The 20,032-nt window shown below is 39.6% G+C and overlaps 1 protein-coding gene across 1 annotated transcript; it reads left to right on the plus strand.

Annotated features, from left to right (window-relative positions):
• Nucleotides 1-8,226: 8,226 nt before the first annotated feature.
• On the plus strand, nt 8,227-10,488 carry LOC131430399 (uncharacterized). Its single transcript, XM_058595337.1, has 2 exons — nt 8,227-8,530; nt 8,682-10,488. The coding sequence occupies exons 1-2, from the start codon at nt 8,485-8,487 to the stop codon at nt 10,421-10,423; spliced, it is 1,788 nt and encodes a 595-aa protein (XP_058451320.1). The 5' UTR covers nt 8,227-8,484; the 3' UTR covers nt 10,424-10,488.
• The last annotated feature ends 9,544 nt before the right edge of the window (nt 10,489-20,032 follow it).

Below are 20,032 nucleotides of genomic sequence, written 5' to 3' on the forward strand. Positions count from 1 at the left end.
ATTTGTTTTTAGACAGAGCTTAGAATTTCTGTTTATAAAAGGATATAAACATTTAATATATTTATTACACTTTGCCTCGATTCCTTCAATGTGATCCTTGAAAGTGAGTTTTTTTGTCTTACATTAAACCTAAGTATTAAGCTTGATCAGACCATGTCAATTCCAAGCCATTCGATTTGAAGGCAAGGCCGCAAAAAGATTCTAGGAATTGTCCTGCCCATCGGAATACTCTGAATGGAGTAAATCACGGCAACCCGATTTAACAATACTCCGTACATGTCCAGATTGCGCACGGCCAGCGAGCCATTTCAGATTTCACAATAATCATAATTTTTCCCAGTATTCTCATCAAATCGTTTAAGTTTTATGTTTTTCGTGCAATCCGATCAATTTTATCTGACACTTACTACACTCCCTCTCCCTCAAAATAACCTAATAATCTTCTTTGATATATAAAAAGTATCCGTATTTGTCAAGAAGCATCGTTTCTCGTCGAATAAATTTTATATTGAACTCGAACACTTTTAAGTGAACTTAATACAGCTCTCCTCCATGATTACCCTTATAACCACCTTTGAGTAGTGTAGAAAGTATCTGTGCTCATCAAAAAGTATCGATTCACACCTTTGGTACGTGTGTCAAATTTGGTGGCGCATCGTTTAGTTATTTCGTAGTTATATTGAAACTTACATACAGTCGCTTTTATTGGTAGATGAAGATAAATTTCTTTGAATTTTCCGACAAAATGGAATCAGATTTCTTGAAATTATGAATACTTTTGCGTTTCATTCCAATTAATTATAGCAATACTACCTAGCATGACCTTGAAATTGCCCCTCTCTTGTTTTACAAAAAATGGGAGATGGAAATTGATTTTCAAGACCTCCTTCTAGTCTAACTAGCCTCCCCCCCCCACTGAATTTCAGAATAAGCACCTCTTGTAAGAGTCACTTGCTGCAATATCCACCCTTTTGATCACCTCAATGAATATCTTAGCTCGCCGAGAAATTGAAAAATGCCCTTAAAACCACCTCTGAATTGCAAAAAGTAACTGTGCCAAGTTTGGTACATATTTGTTGAGTTATTCTGAAACTTTGCCGTTATATGCAAACACTTCCAGCTTCTTTATTTGCGACACTTGCTATCCTTTCACGTGTATGAATATCCTAATAACCATCTCTTAGTTGTTATAAGTCTCTGGGCCTGTCGAATAAAGATTTTCGCAAAATTCGAAACATTTTGCCTCAAATTCCCCTTGTTAGCAAACACTTATTATACACCTCCCCCTCCACTCTTAAAATATCCTTATAGCAACCTATAATAACTTAAGCTAAGATAGGTGTGGTAGTCTTTTGAGTTGTTTCGGAATTATGGTCTACACTCAGGCAGTAAATATATGGATTTTCATTTAAATATCTTATGGGTTTTAGGAAAAAGAATATCGTATGCGAATCCTAAGACCGCATTATGTAGTCACGAAAATTGGAAATCCAATTAAAAGCCTTATGAAATTCATACGAAATTTTTAGGAATATTGTGCGAAATATTATGACAAACATAACTTCTCTCATATACTGCGGAATTCAGTTGTTCATATGAAAACTATTATAGTGATAGATGAGAAGTATATTGCAGACTCATAACATTATAATAGAGGTATAATTTTTGTATTAATCTTTTGAAATTGTGATTTAGGTGAGTTTTGATTTATCATAAGATTTGCCTTATATCGTTTATCGTTAAGAAGACTTGCTACACACTCTCCCCCCTGAAAATATCCCAATGATCATCTCTAAAGAGCAAGAAGTATCCGTGCCAATTCGTTCAGTAGTTAGGAATTTATGCCGTTACAAATATTACATTCCCCCACGCAAAGACCGAAATCAGCTTTTTGGCGAAAAAATTAGTTGATTTGCTGATTTTAGTTAGTTATTTTTTAGGACAACTGAAAAATTCTTATATTTGCTAATTCAGATTTGTTATTTTTGAACCCCTTAATAATGTAATGTAATGAATGGCCAATGAAAATGTCTTACCATTTCGGATAGTAGCTCTTTGATTCATGTGTCCTACTCTATTGTTGTAGATGCTGCTTGTAACATCACGGTAAATTTTCCAAATAATCTTACAGGGAAGTGTCAGTTTCGATTTGTTTACTTTCTTTTCTGATTATTGAGTGACTAAACGAGTATATTTTCGTTTATTTACATTCAGATGTCGTCTCATACAAAAAGTTCAGAGATAGAAGTCGGAATGGCAAAGCAAGCATAGAATATGCAATAAACATGTACTTTCTGCACTGGTCACAGAAATGATTGTTAGTTAATCTTTTAATAATTCACTGATAGCTGAAAGCACTCCACAAATAAACTTAAACCAAGCAACTTTACAGCAGTTTTACATATCGGTCATTTAGAAATTTCAAAATCTATATATAAAATATATCAAAACAATTTCAACAAGACTATCCTGTTTTGTTTTTCAACGAATTCTGTTGCTTTGACACTTCTCATGAACTTTTGACTAATAAACTTGTTAATAAAACCAATTGCATTCTTGTTTTCTTTGTGCTGTCTTTCTGCAGTGATGATGACAGCCAAACAGCGTTAAACTATTTGATTTTAACCAAGGATGTCTTTTATCGTATCAAAGAACGTTCACTGGCAACTCTTCAACGATTGAATCAGTGCCATCAAAGAGAGTTGGAAATCATCGCAACAACAAAAACCCGGCATGGCTCATTTAACATAGAATCGACACCAGTGCGAGAGCGAATTTCTCTCGATGACATTTCTAAGAATCAAAGGTTAGCACGCTGCTCTGAAGCAACAAACGGTCGCTTATTCTCGTTCCGCGATCCGATTCTATACAGGCAGTTGATAATTGCGATAGAATCATTTTACTATTGCCGCTTATTCTAACTATGTGCATATAACCTTTGTATAAGTTGTGTCTATGAAAATGTCTGTGAATGCTCCACATAAGGGTTTTGAAATATTGCAACCTAGATTCTCATATCAAGTTATTCGATTCGATTTTCTGCGATAATTGTCAACTTGCGATTCTCTCTTGGGAAATTCCACACAGCAACGATCATTATCAGACTGTAAATTTTTTTTAAGGGCGTGAAATACTCAGAGTATGAAGTGGAGCGAAGAAATGTAGCAAAATTCTCTCAAGATTTATGCATTGAGAGACTCGAGTTCTTGTAGCATCTTCTACCGGATTGAAAATGTTGTATACAATATAGATAGCAATATAGCAGCTTCTGCCCAATTTTCGGCAATCACCAACACTGATTTTAACAACAAAATTAGTTGACAACGAGAATTTCGTGTGGGATTGAAATGTTGCTGGTTGGTGTCCAGGATTTTCGCCATCTAAATATATTCGCTAAAAACAAGAACTTTTTTCAGCAAATTAAATTCTGAATATTAACCAATTTATTAGTTATTTTGGCAGTTTTGATGTTAAAATCAACTAATTCAAAAACAGTAATACGAATCAGGCGCAAAGCTAATTTCGGTCGTTCCGCTTTTCAGAGGCATTCACTACATCCACCCCACACGAATATCCATATAAGTTGTACTAAAAGTATCTATGATCTTTGGAAGGAATCAATTCTCGTCAAATTAAATAAATTTTGTCATCACTCTCCCTGTTAAGTAGATCTGCTACGCTTTCTCCCCTATAAAAATATCCGTATGACCATCTTTGAAGAGCAGGAAGTACCTGTGCTAAGTTTGGTGGCAATCCGTTCAGTAGTTTCGGAATTACGCCGTTACAAACATTACACCCCCTTTTGAGAGCACTTGCTACATCCACCCCTCTATGGTCATATTTAAGGTATGCAAAGTTTTTTATGGTCTTCAAAACGTATAGATTCTTGTCAACTTATATGAATTTTTATCATGACCCCCCCTTGTTAATGACACTTGTAAAGCTCCCTCTCCTATAAATATACACCCGAAACCATCTCTGGAATGAAAGAAGTGCCTGTGTCAAGTTTGATGGTAATCCGTTCAGTAGTTCCAGAGTTAGGGCGCTACAAACATACGAACTTACATTCATTTTTATATATATACTAAGGCAAGGCCGCAAAACGATTCTAAAAATTGTCCTGTCTATCGAAATACTCTGAATATTGCTAAATCCCGCAACCCGATTGAACAATACTCCGTACATGTTCAGATTACTCAAAACTATCTAGCACGACCTTGAAATTCCCTTTCTAGTTTTACAAAAAATGGCTGATGAAAATTGGTGTTCAAAACCCCCTCCTTGCCGTCTAGATCTGGCAAGCCGCCCCTCTTCCTCTCTTGTTGGTCGACAAATAAGAAAGAAATTACAATACACACCCCTTTTTAGAGGTTCTTTCTAAAAATTTCGTTCTTTTGATCACCTTTGGAATGAATATCTAAGCTCGTGGAGAAAAATTAAAAAAATATCCTTATAACCTCTGAATTGCAAAAAGTACCTTTACCAAGTTTGGAATAATTAAATGAGTTGATATATCGATCCTCTTTACGTTGTTGTAAATATCTGTGCCTGTTGGAAAATATCTATTTTTGGAAAATTCGTAACATTTTGCCTCAAATTCCCCCTGTTAGCAATCGTTTACTACACTCCCCATTCCTTTAAATATTCTTGTAGTAACATATCAGCAACAATAATAGCTTGAGCCAAGGTAGGTGTGAGGTGTGGTAGTCTACTGAATTGTTTCGGAGTTAACAACCACCCTCCTTAAAAATGCTCTTAGGATCATCTGAAGTGCAAATAATATCTGTACTGTATCGTTTTTTTGAAAATTGAATCGACTTCACATAAAACCTTTCTTTTTAGGGAACTCCTTATATCAACTCTCCTCAAATACCCTTAAGGTAGCGCTTCGCCGTGATCAGGTCGAAGCGAGACAACTCACTGCTTTCTCTTGCTTTGTCGCCGAAATTTCACCCTAAATTGCGAATTTCTGCAATACTATCCCGATTCACGAAAAATCAAAAACATACGATTGTAGGTAAACGATTTTACTATGCATTTGGCGAAAAATATCAGTTAGAAAGCTTTTCTTTCGCGAGATTTCGTGCGAGTTTTGTAAAACGTTTTGTTTTCTTTTTTCCTTTTCTCGCTATAAGCAACTCGCATAAGTAGGGATGTGCTACGTTTTCAACAAAGCGTCAAAGCTAGTAGCGATGAAAATCATTACTGATTTCTGGTTCTACTGAAACATGAATAGAAATTATTTTACAAAGTAGTAACACTTACTTACATTTTCTACTCATCTATGTTCAACGTTTATGCAGAGAGAACGGACAACGAAAACAAAAGAAATGTTGTTAGCGTCTACCGTATGTGGCATTTTGCACACCCCAATGCATGCGTTGACATTGTGTGCGTGCGAAAGAATAAGGAAAAACTCATTTATTTTTATAACTCGCACGAAATCTTTCGATAAAAACGTTTATCAGGCACAATTTATATACGAATCGATAGAAAAATTTATTATCTAGAATCGTATGTTCTTGGAATTTCCGTTTTCTTCCCCATTTTCTCACAATTTTGGGTGAATTGCGTGAAACCCCGGGATAGGCAGCGAACTCCCGTGACCACGGCGAAGCGCTACCTTAAGACCATATTTGAGTTTTTCGAAAAGTATGGATGGTCATAAAAAATTATCGATTCTCTTTATATTATACAAAAATGATCATTGCCCCCTTCCATGTTAAAGGCACTTGCTACACACTCTCCCCCCTGAAAATGTTCAGCAAGAAGTATCTATGGCAAGTTTGATAGCAATCCATTCAGTAGTTTCAGAGTTATGCCGTTACAAATATGACACCTCCCCTCCCCCTAACTGGTTACATTCACCCTTCATATAGTCATATCTAAGGTGTGCAAAATGTCTCTATGGTCTTAAAAGAGTATCGATTCTCGTCAAATTCTGTTATTTTTTCATGACTCCCCAATGATATTGACACTTGCTACGGTCTCTCCTCCCATAATAATACGCTTATGACCATCTCTGAAAAGCAAGAGGTACATGTGCCAAGTTTGATAGCAATCCGTTCAGTGATTGCGGAGTTTTGCCATTACAAACATTACACCCCCCTTTTTAAAGGCATTTGCTACACCCACCTCCCATATAATCATATCTAATACATGCAAAATGTTTCTATGGTCTTAGAAAAGTATCGATTCTCGTCAAATCAGATAATTTTATTCATGACCCCCCCCCCCCCTGTTTAAGAACACTTACTACGCTCCCTCCCCTATTAAAATACCTTTATGATCTTTTCAAAAGAGCAAGAAGTATCTGTGCCAAGTTTGGTGGCAATCCGTTCAGTAGTTTCGGAGTTATGCCGTTTTAAACATTACATCCCCCTTTTAAAAGGCACTCGCTACATCCACCCCTGTATAGTCATATCTAAGGTATGCAAAATTTTTCTATGGTCTCTAAAACGAATCGATTCTTGTCAAGTTATATGAATTTTTCCATGACCCCTCCTGTTTTATGACACTTGCTACACTCCCTCCCCTATAAAAATGTTCCTTAAACCATCTCTGAAATGAAAGAAGTGCCTGTGCCAAGTTTGATGGTAATCCGTTCAGTAGTTCCAGAGTTATGGCGCTACAAACATACAAACTTACATCCATTTTTATATATAGAGCTATAGATTGGAGCTACGCTCGTACGGGTAGCAATTCAGATTTACAATTCTGATAGCTAACTTGAGGAGTACGAGTCAGTTAAATAATTTTGAATTATTTTGATCAACTAAATAGGAACTGGAAATCAGACATTTTTGCTATTAAACCTTTGTGCCAAACACTGTCGAATGCTTTTTCTATGTCTAGAAGAGCAACTCCAGTGGATAACCCAGAAGATTTATTTGCTTTTATCATGTTCGTTACTTTTACAAGTTGATGAGTAGTTGAATGTTCATGACGAAATCCAAACTGCTCTGGTAAAAAAAATTGAATTCTCATTTCTCATATTTCATTCTCAATTAGGTAAAGGCCGAAGTTAGATAAAAGATATAAATAAATAAATCATTATTCTAGCTTCTTTTTTGCCTTTCTCATATAGAAAGTTTATGTAATCACTTGAAAAACCGACTAGCAATATACACATAAGTGTCATATATCATTCGACTCAGTTCATTGAGCTGAGCAATGTCTGTGTGTGTGTGTGTGTGTGTGTGTGTGTGTGTGTGTGTGTGTGTGTGTGTGTGTGTGTGTGTGTGTGTGTGTGTGTGTGTGTGTGTGTGTGTGTGTGTGTGTGTGTGTGTGTGTGTGTGTGTGTGTGTGTGTGTGTGTGTGTGTGCGTGTGTGAATGTGTGTGTGTATGAGTGTGTGTATGTATGTGTGTATGTGTCAAATAATCTTACTAGGTTTACTCGGAGATGGCTGAACCGATTTTGACAAATTTAGATTCAAATGGAAGGTCTCACGGTCCCATACGGAACTCCTGAATTTCATCCGGATCCGACTTCCGGTTCCGGAGTTATATGGTAAACTGTGTTAAATATTATACACCGTTATTTAAACCGATGAAACAAAACACGTAAAAAAATTCTAAACTGGACTCAAAACCCAATCTTAGGGTCAAATGAAAGGTTTTATGGTCCTACCAAAAATTACTGCATATTTTCGGATACAACAAAAATTCAAATCGTCGTTTAGAGTACGATGGCAAAATTGTAAAAAATCTTCAAAATTTGAATAAAAACTAGTAGAGTTTGTACGTCATGTTAGTTGGTTCCGGTGCATATAATAGTTATCCCACTTCGTTTTCTTAAGGATGACCTACGGAAGCAAAACACTATTTCATTCTGTATGTTATACTAGTTAATGCACAAACAATCTCTTTCAAAAATCGAAGAGAAAAATTTTGAATTGAATACCACAATATTATACATGAGAAAGGCATCATTACACCACTAGGTGGATTAAAACAGGGATAAAAACATATGAAAAAGTTCAGTTTAGAAATTGAACAATCAATTTAAGAGTATCGTTGCCAAACAGCGATGTCTGCTGAGTACTACCGCATATCCGGATATCGATGAGACAAGACATTAAATTAAACAGAGCCTGAAATGATTATCTTCCACCTCGTCCCGTTTTTGCATCTATGCTGTATCCGCACAGCAGTGCAGCCGACCCTACGCTTGCTACGATCGTTGCGTGGTAAACGACACAGAGTAAGAGACTGAATGACAATAATGGAGAACTGGTTGTTTTAAATTTGGAATGGAAACAAAATTAGACCGACACAGCGGGGGTTGATTTTATTTAGAGTTAATTTCTCCTATGCTGTTGGTGTCGATGAGGGCCTTACATTTTAGCATTTAGTGCTAGCTAGTCAAGACGTATTTTATATTCCGCGTTACTATTGTTCGGTAGGCCGCGAGTTACCGGAAGTGTGTTTCAGTGTAGTTTTGGTAGGGGAAAACCCAACCAAACTTCAGCAGTAGTGTGAAAATGACTACAGCAGTAAATCTGTTCGAATGGATGGAGCTGTTGAATGGTATGGAAGTTGTCCTAAATTTTATAGATGGATCTCATACACTGCGCTGCCAGTTGCGATACACGAGCGGAATTGGCAAATGTTGAACTTGTCCCTTCCGGTTCGGTTGGTCATATACTTGCTCATGTATACTTTCGGTTTTGCTTTCTAGACATGCTTCAATTTCTGGATGCAACGGAAACATCTGCAGAACAGCTTGCAGGGCTTCAAACGGCAATAAACGATAACCAACAGCAGCAGCAGCATCAGCATCACCAACATTGTGGCGATAATTTTAAGTATGAGGAAAAATGCGACTGGCGTCTTCAACGTGAACGGCGTCTGCCCCCCGAGACCGACGATGCCGGTCAACGGGAGTGTGCTGAGTACATGAATATTGTCAATAAAATAGATGAATCTCGCTATATGTTGATACAGAAATGTAAATCGTTTCTGAGGATGCTGGAAAAACGACTACCTCGTAAACAGCCAACAGGAGACCACGACGAAATTGGAGAGGAAGACGAAAACTCATATCTGGAGATGAGCGGTGTGGGAAATAAAAATGGCATTAATTTAGCACCACCGACAGATAGGGTTGACTCCTGTTGTGAAAATTTGGTTGGAAGCTGTGTCGAAAGTGATTTGATTGCCAAAGAGGAGAACGAGAGAATTCCCTCCATCGTTGGAAGCAAAAATGAGGAAGTACTGAATTTGGAGGAAAATTGTTACGATTTTACTACCGATAGATGTTTGTACGATGATTGCTCCGACTTGAAGTTGAGTAATGTGATAAATGTAGTTCCCACGGAGGATGACAGCAGCAAATGCCCATTCAGTGGTTTACCGGCGACGCATTTGCGAATCAAGCAATCCCCGAAATATGGAACCCTTTTCAGATTCGAAAAGAGAATATTTTTCGATCAGTCCAAAAAGTTTTACGTTGGCCTGTTAGATAAATGGCTTCTTTTGTACAACAATTGTAACGACTTAAAGCCAACCCAGTGTGTTCAGGTGAAGGATATCAAGCTAGATCTTAGTTTAAACGATCAAATCAACGAAAAGAACCAGTTCCACATTATCACATCAAATGAGGGTAAACTTTGCTTCCTAACACCCAGTTTCAAAGAACTCAATGAATGGATAGTTGCCATTCAACAGAACTTGTTGGTTAAAAGTGACAATACGGCGAGTAACAGTTCCCGTAAATTACCCCTTCCGCCAACGCCAGATTTTATCATCGATGAACCAGACAATGGAACCGATTCCAAGGATCACGAGGACGGCATCTACGAGGAACCTCAGCAGTTATTGAGTAAACAGCATCCGACTACCGAAAACGAGCACAAGTATGACACACCGAAAGCAACCGCTGAAGTAGGACAAAACCAAAACCAACGGAACACAAATGCTAGTAGTCCTTCTAAAATAATTAATGTCGTTCCGATTTCACCAGCTAGAGCAAACAAATGTGATCCAATTTGCCATTTGCCGGTACCAACTGTTGCTAACATTTCCGACTCTCAGCCCAACCCCCCGCTCTCCTCATCCACTCCGGCAATGACAACTCCGGTCAAAAGTTGGTTGTTTAATCGTTTCAATAAATCTCCCGACTCCGGTGCCAGTGTCGACCAGAAACACACAAGGAAACCATTGCAGAAGAAACTCTCCTTTCAACCCCAGGACACTGCTCCAGTTGGGGTGAAGCCAACTATGGCCATTGGCGGTACAGACGGGATTGCAAAACCGCCCATTTCGATGAAATCCCCATCTGTTACTGTTCCATCGGCATCGCATAAGGGAAGTAAAATAAATATGATAATTAGCCAGTTGGAAGCAAACGGACAGTTGAATTTGCTATCGAAAAGTTGGAACGAGCAGGGAAAACGGAACACTTGGTGTGTCGAGGAGTAGATTTTTATTTTTTGTTTGTTGCTGTTGTTATTCTATAAGGCGGAACCAATAAATTGCTATCAGATAGTTTTTTTGCAAATGGGTCAAACTAAAAATTATACGAGGTTAAACTTGAGCATAATGAAAACCAGATGAATATTAAGTTATTCCTTCCCGAATTTTCGTACTTTCGATCAAACGCTCTTCATCAAATTCCGGACAAGTGTTGCATCGCATTTTTTGGACGCTTGAGTCTAAATTTTTTTGAATCTTGCATGTTCCCAGTTACCTTACCAGTCTTCTTGAAGACCCTCTTCACGATTGCCCAGTAACGTTAGATGGGTCGAAGCTGAGGGCAATTTGGTGGATTGATATTTTTCTCAACAAAATTTATACCCTTTTCCGCAAGCCAATTGAGAGTGGTTTTCGCATAGTGAGCCGACGCTAAATCCTGCCAAAACAGTGGAGGTGTACTATGCTTCTAACAAAAAGGCAGCATAATCTTCTAGAGACACTCAGATCGATAGATTTCTGCGTTTAAAGTTCCGGTAGTTTTAGAAAATGGTTGACTTTAAACCACCGGAACATATTGCTTGCCATACCAGTATCTTTCGACCGAATTTCTACACTTGAAACGACATGTCCGCATCGCTCACATCCTCTCCAACGACGACAGTAAAGTATTGTGGACCTGGAAGGGTTTTTGAGTCCTTCTTTACATAAGTCTCATCATCCATCAACACGTATGCATCCGGACACTGCAAAAGACGCGAGTACAATTTCCGGGCCCTTGTTGCTGCTCGCTTCTTCTGTTCTACACTTTGTTTCGAAAATTTCTGCTTCTTGTATGTCTTCAAGTGATTTCGCCTCTTTAACGATTATTTTTGAAGTCGATTCGACTGAACTGAGGCATTACGTATCGCTTTCGATCTCGTGATCGAGATCCTAACAATGTGGTACTAAATTTCGACTGACGCTGCTTGAACTGTCATAATCAGAGATTCCATTTATACAGATTTATCTGTATTATACCGATTGTTACATGCGCATACAGATTTAATACAGAGTACAAATTTCTTACAGATTTCTTAAATTTAATAAAGATTTATACAGATTTCACCAAAAGTGTTAAGAAAAAAATTAAACTATCTATTAGTATTTGAGCTATCTATTAGTATTTGATTGCAATGACGAGATAAACGTTTAGGAATCAACGAACAAATCACTTTTTAAAATATATATTTTTTGTGCAGAACACTGAAATCCATTTATATTAAAATTTGTAACTAAATTGAACTTAAAAGTTAGACAAGTCTTGGCATCATGAAACATTATTGCCAGACTGACAGTTGTATTACCTGACTCGACGTTGCATATTGGGTTTTGGAAATACATCTCAACTTATGAAGTGAACATTTTCAAATTAGACAAGTATATGGCACCATAATTCAATTGTTGTTGATAGGAAAAAACTATAAAATTTCGTCGATGAATATAATATAAGATATGAAATAATCTATTGGAATAACACCTTTTAAAATAATTGTATTGTAGAAATTTCATTTTATTAGCAAATACAGATAAATACAGATATTTTATACGAATCAATACAGATTTTCTATGAAAATATCTGGCATCTCTGTGTAACAAGATTGATTATTAAATAATTGGCAACACTTATATTTTAGAGTCAGTCAGTATAACTCATAGTCAAGTATCGGAAGACCATTCGTAACCGAATGTTCGAAGTGAGCACACGCGTTTTTTTAACAATCGACATCGGTAAGACGAAGGTGCCTATCACAGCAGAGGCTGTAGTATAGGCATTAAATAAAAGTGATAAAAAGTAGCATCCCCGCAAGTGAGTTCTGTCTGTGCACCGGTTTTGTATCGGTATCGACAGTAGACGCTATTGTGCTATCCTCGGGCAGCAGTTATTTCTATTGTTTGCTACCCGCATCGCAGCAGCCAAATCCTGAGTCAAGGTCACGCTGAAGCACAACGAAGGAGTGAAGGAGCAACTCACCTAACAGCTTACCGTGACATACTGTTAAGTATTTTCTCAAACTTTTTCTTTCAACTTTTACTATTCATATATTTTCTTTTCATTTTATTTCTTTCTTTCTCATTTCAAGTGCGGGAGACTTCTTTACTCCCGCACTTTAAATATGAATATTGATGACAGTGGGGGTGTCTCGGAGGAGGGCGAAGCTGAACGAATGAACGAAGAACATTTAGAGGCTGAGTTTGCTTCCGAGATGCCATCTACCCCTCCTATGCCATCTCCCCCTCCGATACCATCTCCCTCTCCAATGCCATCTCCCTCTCCGATGCCTCCATCTCCCTCTAAGATATTGCCTGCTCGCCAAAAAGTTTACCAGGACGATGGCTCGGGGGGTCCGTGGGTGGTATACTTCCGGCCCAAATTAAAGTCTCTCAGAGTTTTAAATATTGCTCGGGACCTGGAAAAACATTTCTCGGCAATAAAAACAATAGATAAGGTTTCGCCAAACAAGTTACGCGTTGTTGTGTCCGACCTGAAGCAAGCAAACGAGATTGCTACCAGCGAGTTGTTCACGAAGGAGTACCGCGTGTACGTCCCGTCTCATGTGGTGGAGATCGACGGTGTGGTTCGTGACGAAAGTCTGACAATCGACGATCTGATGAAGGACGGGGTAGGCCGTTTCAAAAACCCCGACCTTCAATCAGTGAAAATTTTGGAGTGCAAGCAATTGCACTCCAAATCGATAGATGGTAAATTTTACCAATCGGACTCATTTCGCGTGACTTTTGCCGGATCTGCACTTCCAAATTATTTGGTAGTGAGTGGAGTTCGTCTACCTGTTCGGCTGTATGTACCGCGGGTAATGCATTGTACAAGCTGCAAACAGCTAGGTCATACGGCAACCTATTGTTGCAACAAACTGCGATGCGGCAAATGCGGAGAGGCCCATGAGGACGATCTCTGCAGAAGAGCAGTGGAAAAGTGTTGCTACTGCGGGGAGAATCCTCATGATCTTTCGGTGTGCCCTACGTACATACAGCGTGCGGAGAAATTGAAGCGATCCGTGAAAGAACGTTCCAAACGTTCTTATGCGGAAATCTTAAAAAGAACCACTCCATCGACCCCTGAGAACCCGTTTGCAATCTTGCCAGTTGAAGAGGATACCTCTGACGACCCAGGCGAAGGACTTCCTACACACAGGTTGAAGGAAGCAGGAAAAGACAAAATCTGGCTTCTCCCAAGCTTCCTCGTAAAGGCCTCAGACTGTCCTCTTCGTCACAAAAGAACCAAACGGAAACAAAAAGTGCTGACTCAAAACCGAAGCAAACACCTCCTGGGTTCAAAAAACTTAGGGATGATAAGGAGTACCCAGCACTTCCTGGGGCATCAAAAAACCCGAATGACCCCAAAGCACAACCAGAAAATCCAACAAACGCTGGATTATTGAAATTTTCTGATATCGTGGACTGGATATTAACAGCCTTCAATATTACTGATCCTCTGAAAAGCTTCCTAACTGCTCTACTGCCAACAGTAAGGACATTTTTAAAAACAGTTGACTGAACAATGGCCCCTCCTTGCAGCGATCGTATCTTTTGATGGATAATTTACCACTGAGAATCGAAGATATGATCATTGTGCTTCAGTGGAATTGCAGAAGTATCATCCCAAAACTTGATTCTTTCAAACACTTAATACATACTCATAATTGCGATGTATTCTCCTTGAGTGAAACTTGGCTTACTTCTAACATCAACCTCGACTTCCATAATTTTAACATAATCCGCCTGGACCGAGAAGACTCTTATGGAGGGGTACTTTTAGGGATTAAAAAGTGCTATTCATTTTATCGTATTAACCTCCCCTCGACACCGGGAATTGAAGTTGTTGCTTGCCAAATTAATATTAAAGGCAAAGATCTATGTATAGCTTCTATCTACATTCCTCCCAGAGTCTCGATAGGGCATCGTCGGCTTGCAGACATCATAGAACTTCTTCCTTCACCGCGGCTGGTTTTAGGCGACTTTAACTCGCATGGTACAGGATGGGGCTGCTTATATGATGATAATCGTTCTTCGTTAATCCAAGATCTGTGTGACAACTTCAATTTGACAATTCTAAACACGGGAGAAATGACACGGAACCCTAGACCGCCAGCACAACCAAGTGCGCTGGATTTATCCCTTTGCTCGACTTCGCTACAGTTAGATTGCAAGTGGAAGATAATCTGTGATCCACACGGTAGCGATCACTTGCCGATCATAGTTTCTATCACCAACCGTGGAAGACCATCGGAAACAATCAATGTTTCGTACGATTTCACACGAAACATTGATTGGAAACGTTACGCGAGCTCGATATCTGAGAAACTAGAAACATCACAGGAGCTTCCTCCGGAGGAAGAGTATACATTTTTGGCTGGCTTGATTCTTGACACCGCAATTCAAGCTCAGACGAAACGAGTACCTAGCGCGCAAACTAGTATGCGTTCTCCCAACCCATGGTGGGACAAAGAGTGCTCAGAGCTGAAAACGGAAAAAGCTTCAGCCTTCATCTCGTTTAGAAGGAACGGAACTCCAGATAATTATCGGAAATACGCGGCGTTAGAATTTCAAATGAAAAGTCTGATTAAAGCTAAGAAACGCGGTTACTGGCGAAGGTTTGTTGACGGATTAACGAGAGAAACAGCAATGAGCACTCTTTGGAATACGGCCCGTCGCATGCGCAATCGAAATCACGCGAACGAAAGCGAGGAATATTCTAACCGCTGGATATTTGATTTCGCTAAGAAAGTATGTCCTGATTCTGTTCCGGAACAGAAGATATCCCGCGTCGCGACATTGAATACAAACGAAACACCGTTTTCGATGGTAGAGTTCTCACTTGCGCTCTTGTCGTGTAACAATAGAGCCCCGGGGTTAGACAGAATTAAATTCAACTTGTTGAAAAATCTGCCCGACTCTGCCAAAAGGCGCTTGTTGAATTTATTCAACAAGTTCCTCGAGGGTAATATTGTCCCACACGAATGGAGAGAAGTGAGAGTTATTACTATTCAAAAACCTGGAAAACCAGCCTCCGATCACAATTCGTATCGGCCGATTGCTATGCTTTCCTGTATTCGGAAATTGTTGGAGAAAATGATTCTCTTCCGTCTAGACAATTGGGTCGAAACAAATGGATTGCTTTCAGGTACACAATTTGGGTTCCGCAGGGGCAAAGGAACGAACGATTGTCTAGCGTTGCTCTCAACAGAAATTCAAATGGCATTTGCTCGTAAAGAACAAATGGCATCAGTTTTCCTCGACATCAAGGGGGCATTCGATTCAGTTTCCATTAACGTTCTATCTGAGAAGTTGCATCAGCATGGTCTTTCACCAGTTTTGAACAACTTTTTATATAATCTATTGTCCGAGAAACACATGCATTTTGAGCATGGTGATTTGACGACAAAGCGATTCAGTTACATGGGTCTTCCTCAGGGCTCATGCTTAAGCCCCCTTTTATACAACTTTTACGTAAATAACATTGATGAATGTATCAACACATCTTGCACGCTAAGACAACTTGCCGACGACAGTGTTGTGTCTATTATAGGACCCAAAGCTGCCGATCTCCAAGGACCATTGCAAGATACCCTCGACAACTTGTCGACATGGGCTTTTCAAATGGGTATCGAGTTCTCTACGGAGAAAACTGAGCTGGTTGTATTTTCAAGGAAGCGAGAACCTGCGCAATTACAGCTTCAACTAGGGGGTGAAACCATAGCTCAGGTTTTCACATTTAAATATCTCGGGGTCTGGTTCGATTCCAAAGGTACCTGGGGATGTCACATTAGGTATTTGAAACGAAAATGCCTACAGAGAATCAATTTCCTTCGTACAATAACCGGAACTTGGTGGGGCTCTCACCCAGGAGACCTGATCAGGTTGTACAAAACGACGATATTGTCAGTAATGGAATATGGATGTTTCTGTTTCCGCTCCGCTACGAATATTCATTTCATTAAACTGGAAAGAATTCAGTATCGTTGTTTACGTATTGCCTTGGGTTGCATGCAATCAACCCATACGATGAGTCTTGAAGTGCTGGCGGGCGTCTTACCGTTGAAAAACAGGTTCTGGGATCTCTCATATCGACTGCTAATCCGATGCGACATTTTGAATCCGATGGTGATAGAAAACTTTGAAAAGCTCGTCGAGCTTAATTCACAAACCCGTTTTATGTCCTTGTATTTTGACTACATGGCTCAGAATATAAATCCTTCTTCGTTTGTTCCCAATCGTGTTCATTTTGTGGATACTTCTAATTCTACTGTGTTTTTCGACACATCCATGAAAGAAGAAATTCGTGGAATCCCGGATCCTGTACGCCCTCAAGAGATCCCAAAAATTTTTAATAATAAATTTAAAGAAGTCGACTGTAATAAAATGTTTTACACTGACGGATCATATCTAGACGGGTCCACTGGCTTCGGTATATTCAATGTAAATTTCACCGCTTCCTATAAACTCAGTGATCCAGCTTCAGTTTACGTCGCAGAACTAGCTGCAATTCAGTATACCCTTGAGATCATTGACACTCTGCCCACAGATCACTACTTCATTGTATCGGACAGTCTCAGTTCCATTGAGGCTCTCCGTTCAGTGAAGCCTGGAAAGCACTCACCGTATTTCCTGGGGAAAATACGGGAACAATTGAGTGCTTTATCTGCAAAATCATACCAGATTACCTTGGTTTGGGTCCCCTCACATTGTTCCATACGGGGCAATGAGAGGGCGGACTCGTTAGCCAAGGTGGGCGCACTAGAAGGTGATATCTATGAAAGACCAATCTGCTTCAATGAATTTTTCAGTTGCTGTCGTCAGAAAACTCTAGCTAGCTGGCAGAATACATGGAATAGTGGAACTCTGGGACGATGGTTACACTCAATAATCCCACAGGTATCGACGAAAGCTTGGTTCCGGGGGTTAGACGTGAGCCGAGACTTTATTCGTGTAATGTCAAGGCTCATGTCTAATCATTATATGTTCAGCGCGCATCTCCGTCGTGTGGGGCTCGCTGAGAGTGGTGTCTGCGTTTGCGGTGAGGGTTATCATGACATCGAACATGTTGTTTGGACATGTGTCGAGTATTGTGATGCCAGGTCCCAACTCATAGGTTCCCTTCGGGCCCGAGGTATACCACCCTTCGTACCAGTCCGCGACGTCTTGGCAACTCGAAATCTTCCTTATATGACTCTCATCTATAACTTCTTGAAAACTATCAATGCTCAAATTTAGTGCTCTCCCTATCTCTTTCTCGTCTACAGCTCTACCGCACTCTTCTTTACGTTGCTGGAAGTATGGCCTGTGTAAACGATGCTTCGGAGCATGCACCTGCCTTGAACTGACTGAGTTGCTGGAAGCTACCCAAAAACGTCACATCAACGTCAGAACACACCAACGAAGCATCCCAATCCAGAATAATCTCTTCATTGCTACAAGCTGAAAAACATGAAGATTCATCGAACGCAAAATGTGTCTAAAAGATGTATGCCACAAACCAATGATGTATTCAAATTTCAATTCAATACTGTGTAGGTCCCACCCTCCCTATGTCCCCTTACTAACTGGGGAGTATGCCGCCCCGTAATACGGCATCCCTTTCTCTCTCCCTAACAACAAGACAATCGGCCACGTTAAGCTAAAGCAAATGAGCCTAATAAAAATTTTATGAAAAAAAACCGTTCACACAAGAATAGTTTCAAGCTGTTAGTGTGTGCGTGAGATCTATACCATCCTCGAGTGTACTCACACAGTGAATGTGAAACGTCTGACAGTAATAGTCAAATATAAAGATGGCAACTGGCGCTGATCGTCTACCGCAGTCTTTAGATTGCACAAATTTGGCGAAGGAATGGCCTCGATGGAAGCAGAAATTCAACATCTACATGATTGCAAACAACAAAGCAGACGAATCGGAAAGGAACAAGATTGCCACATTTTTATGGTTAGTCGGTGAACACGGTGTAGAAATTTACAATACATTGTTTCCAAACAATGGAGACACAGAAACTATGTTCGGAGAAGTTGCAGCTCTAAACAACCAGCCTGCTGCCGAACCTATCGCGGGTGTTGCTGTTGTACAAGAGCGTACTCTAGCAGAAGTTATAATTGCGTTCGACACTTATTGTCTTCCTCGAAAAAACTTGGCGGTAGAGGCCTTCAAGTTTAATACGATTGCTCAAAAAGAGAAACAACCGTTCACCGAATTCGAAACAGCACTTCGAACTCAACTGGCATTTTGTGAGTTCGAATGTGAGGCTTGTCATGTACCATTTGCGGATAGAATGTTACGAGACAGAATAATAATCGGAATTCAAGACAAGAAACTACAACTTAAGTTACTGGATGGAAAAAACGAACCGCTTGTAAATATCGTCGAAATATGTAAAACGTACGAAGCTGCTGCAGAAAACAAACAATTGTTGGAGCGAAACGAAGTGCACACCGTAATCGAAAATCGAAAGGAAGGGAACGTAGTGCCAACAGCGATGTGTTTCAAGTGTGGACAACCATTCAACGGGCGTCACAGTCGCTATTGTCCGGCGAACAATGTAGTTTGCGATGGATGCGGACGTCGCGGTCATTTTAGGAAGTACTGCAAGTCAACCAAATATGATAGTAAGAGAAACTGTTATATCGAGGACAACAAAGGGAATACTCAGTTCGCCACAGAGCGACTGCCCAGGACGTCGAAGCATAATACAAAGCAAGGCAATAACGTTCATATGCTGAATTGGGCTGATGCAGGTAAATGTCGTAGTGAGGATTCAAACAACATACTACGTGAAGAGAAATTGTTCAATAACACGTCCTCTAATTATAGAATAAATTCGAATACTGTATCAAATGGCAGAACAAAAAAAAATGGACCAAGCAATATCTAATTCAGAATCGAACTGTGGAATTTAAACTCGATACCGGCGCTGATGTGAATTGCGTTCCTTTGAGCATTATTAATGAATTCAACATACCTGTTTTATATAAAGATTGTTTTAATGTAGAATCTTGAAGATCTTCTTAGTCGTATGTCTGGAAAGCGTATATTTACTGTATTGGATCTTCGCAATGGATTTTGGCAAATGGAATTGGATCGCCAAAGTTCTGATCTCACCACATTTATGACTCCATTTGGTCGGTTTCGTTGGAATCGCCTTCCATTCGGAATAAGTAGTGCACCTGAACTTTTTCAAAAGTGTATGGTTCGTATTTTTGGAGATATCCCAGGAGTCGAAGTTTATTTCGACGATGTTGCGATAGCTGCTGAAAATCTTGAAGAGCATGATAAAACCTTAGCAGTGGTTCTCGATCGAGCACGAGTGAATAATATTAAGTTTAACCCAGATAAAATACAATACCGTACAGACAAGGTTAAATTCATGGGTCACGAAATGACAAATGGCAAAATATCGCCTGCCGAATCATATATTACTGCAATCACCGATATTCCCAAACCAAAAAATAAATCTGATGTCCTAAGGCTCCTCGGATTATTGAAGTATCTAGGAAAATTCATTCCGAATTTGTCCAAACGCACAACCGCATTAAGAGAATTAACACGAAATGATGCCTCATGGTCATGGA

This window comes from Malaya genurostris, chromosome 2 (genome assembly GCF_030247185.1).
Source record: "Malaya genurostris strain Urasoe2022 chromosome 2, Malgen_1.1, whole genome shotgun sequence".
NCBI lineage: Eukaryota > Metazoa > Arthropoda > Insecta > Diptera > Culicidae > Malaya > Malaya genurostris.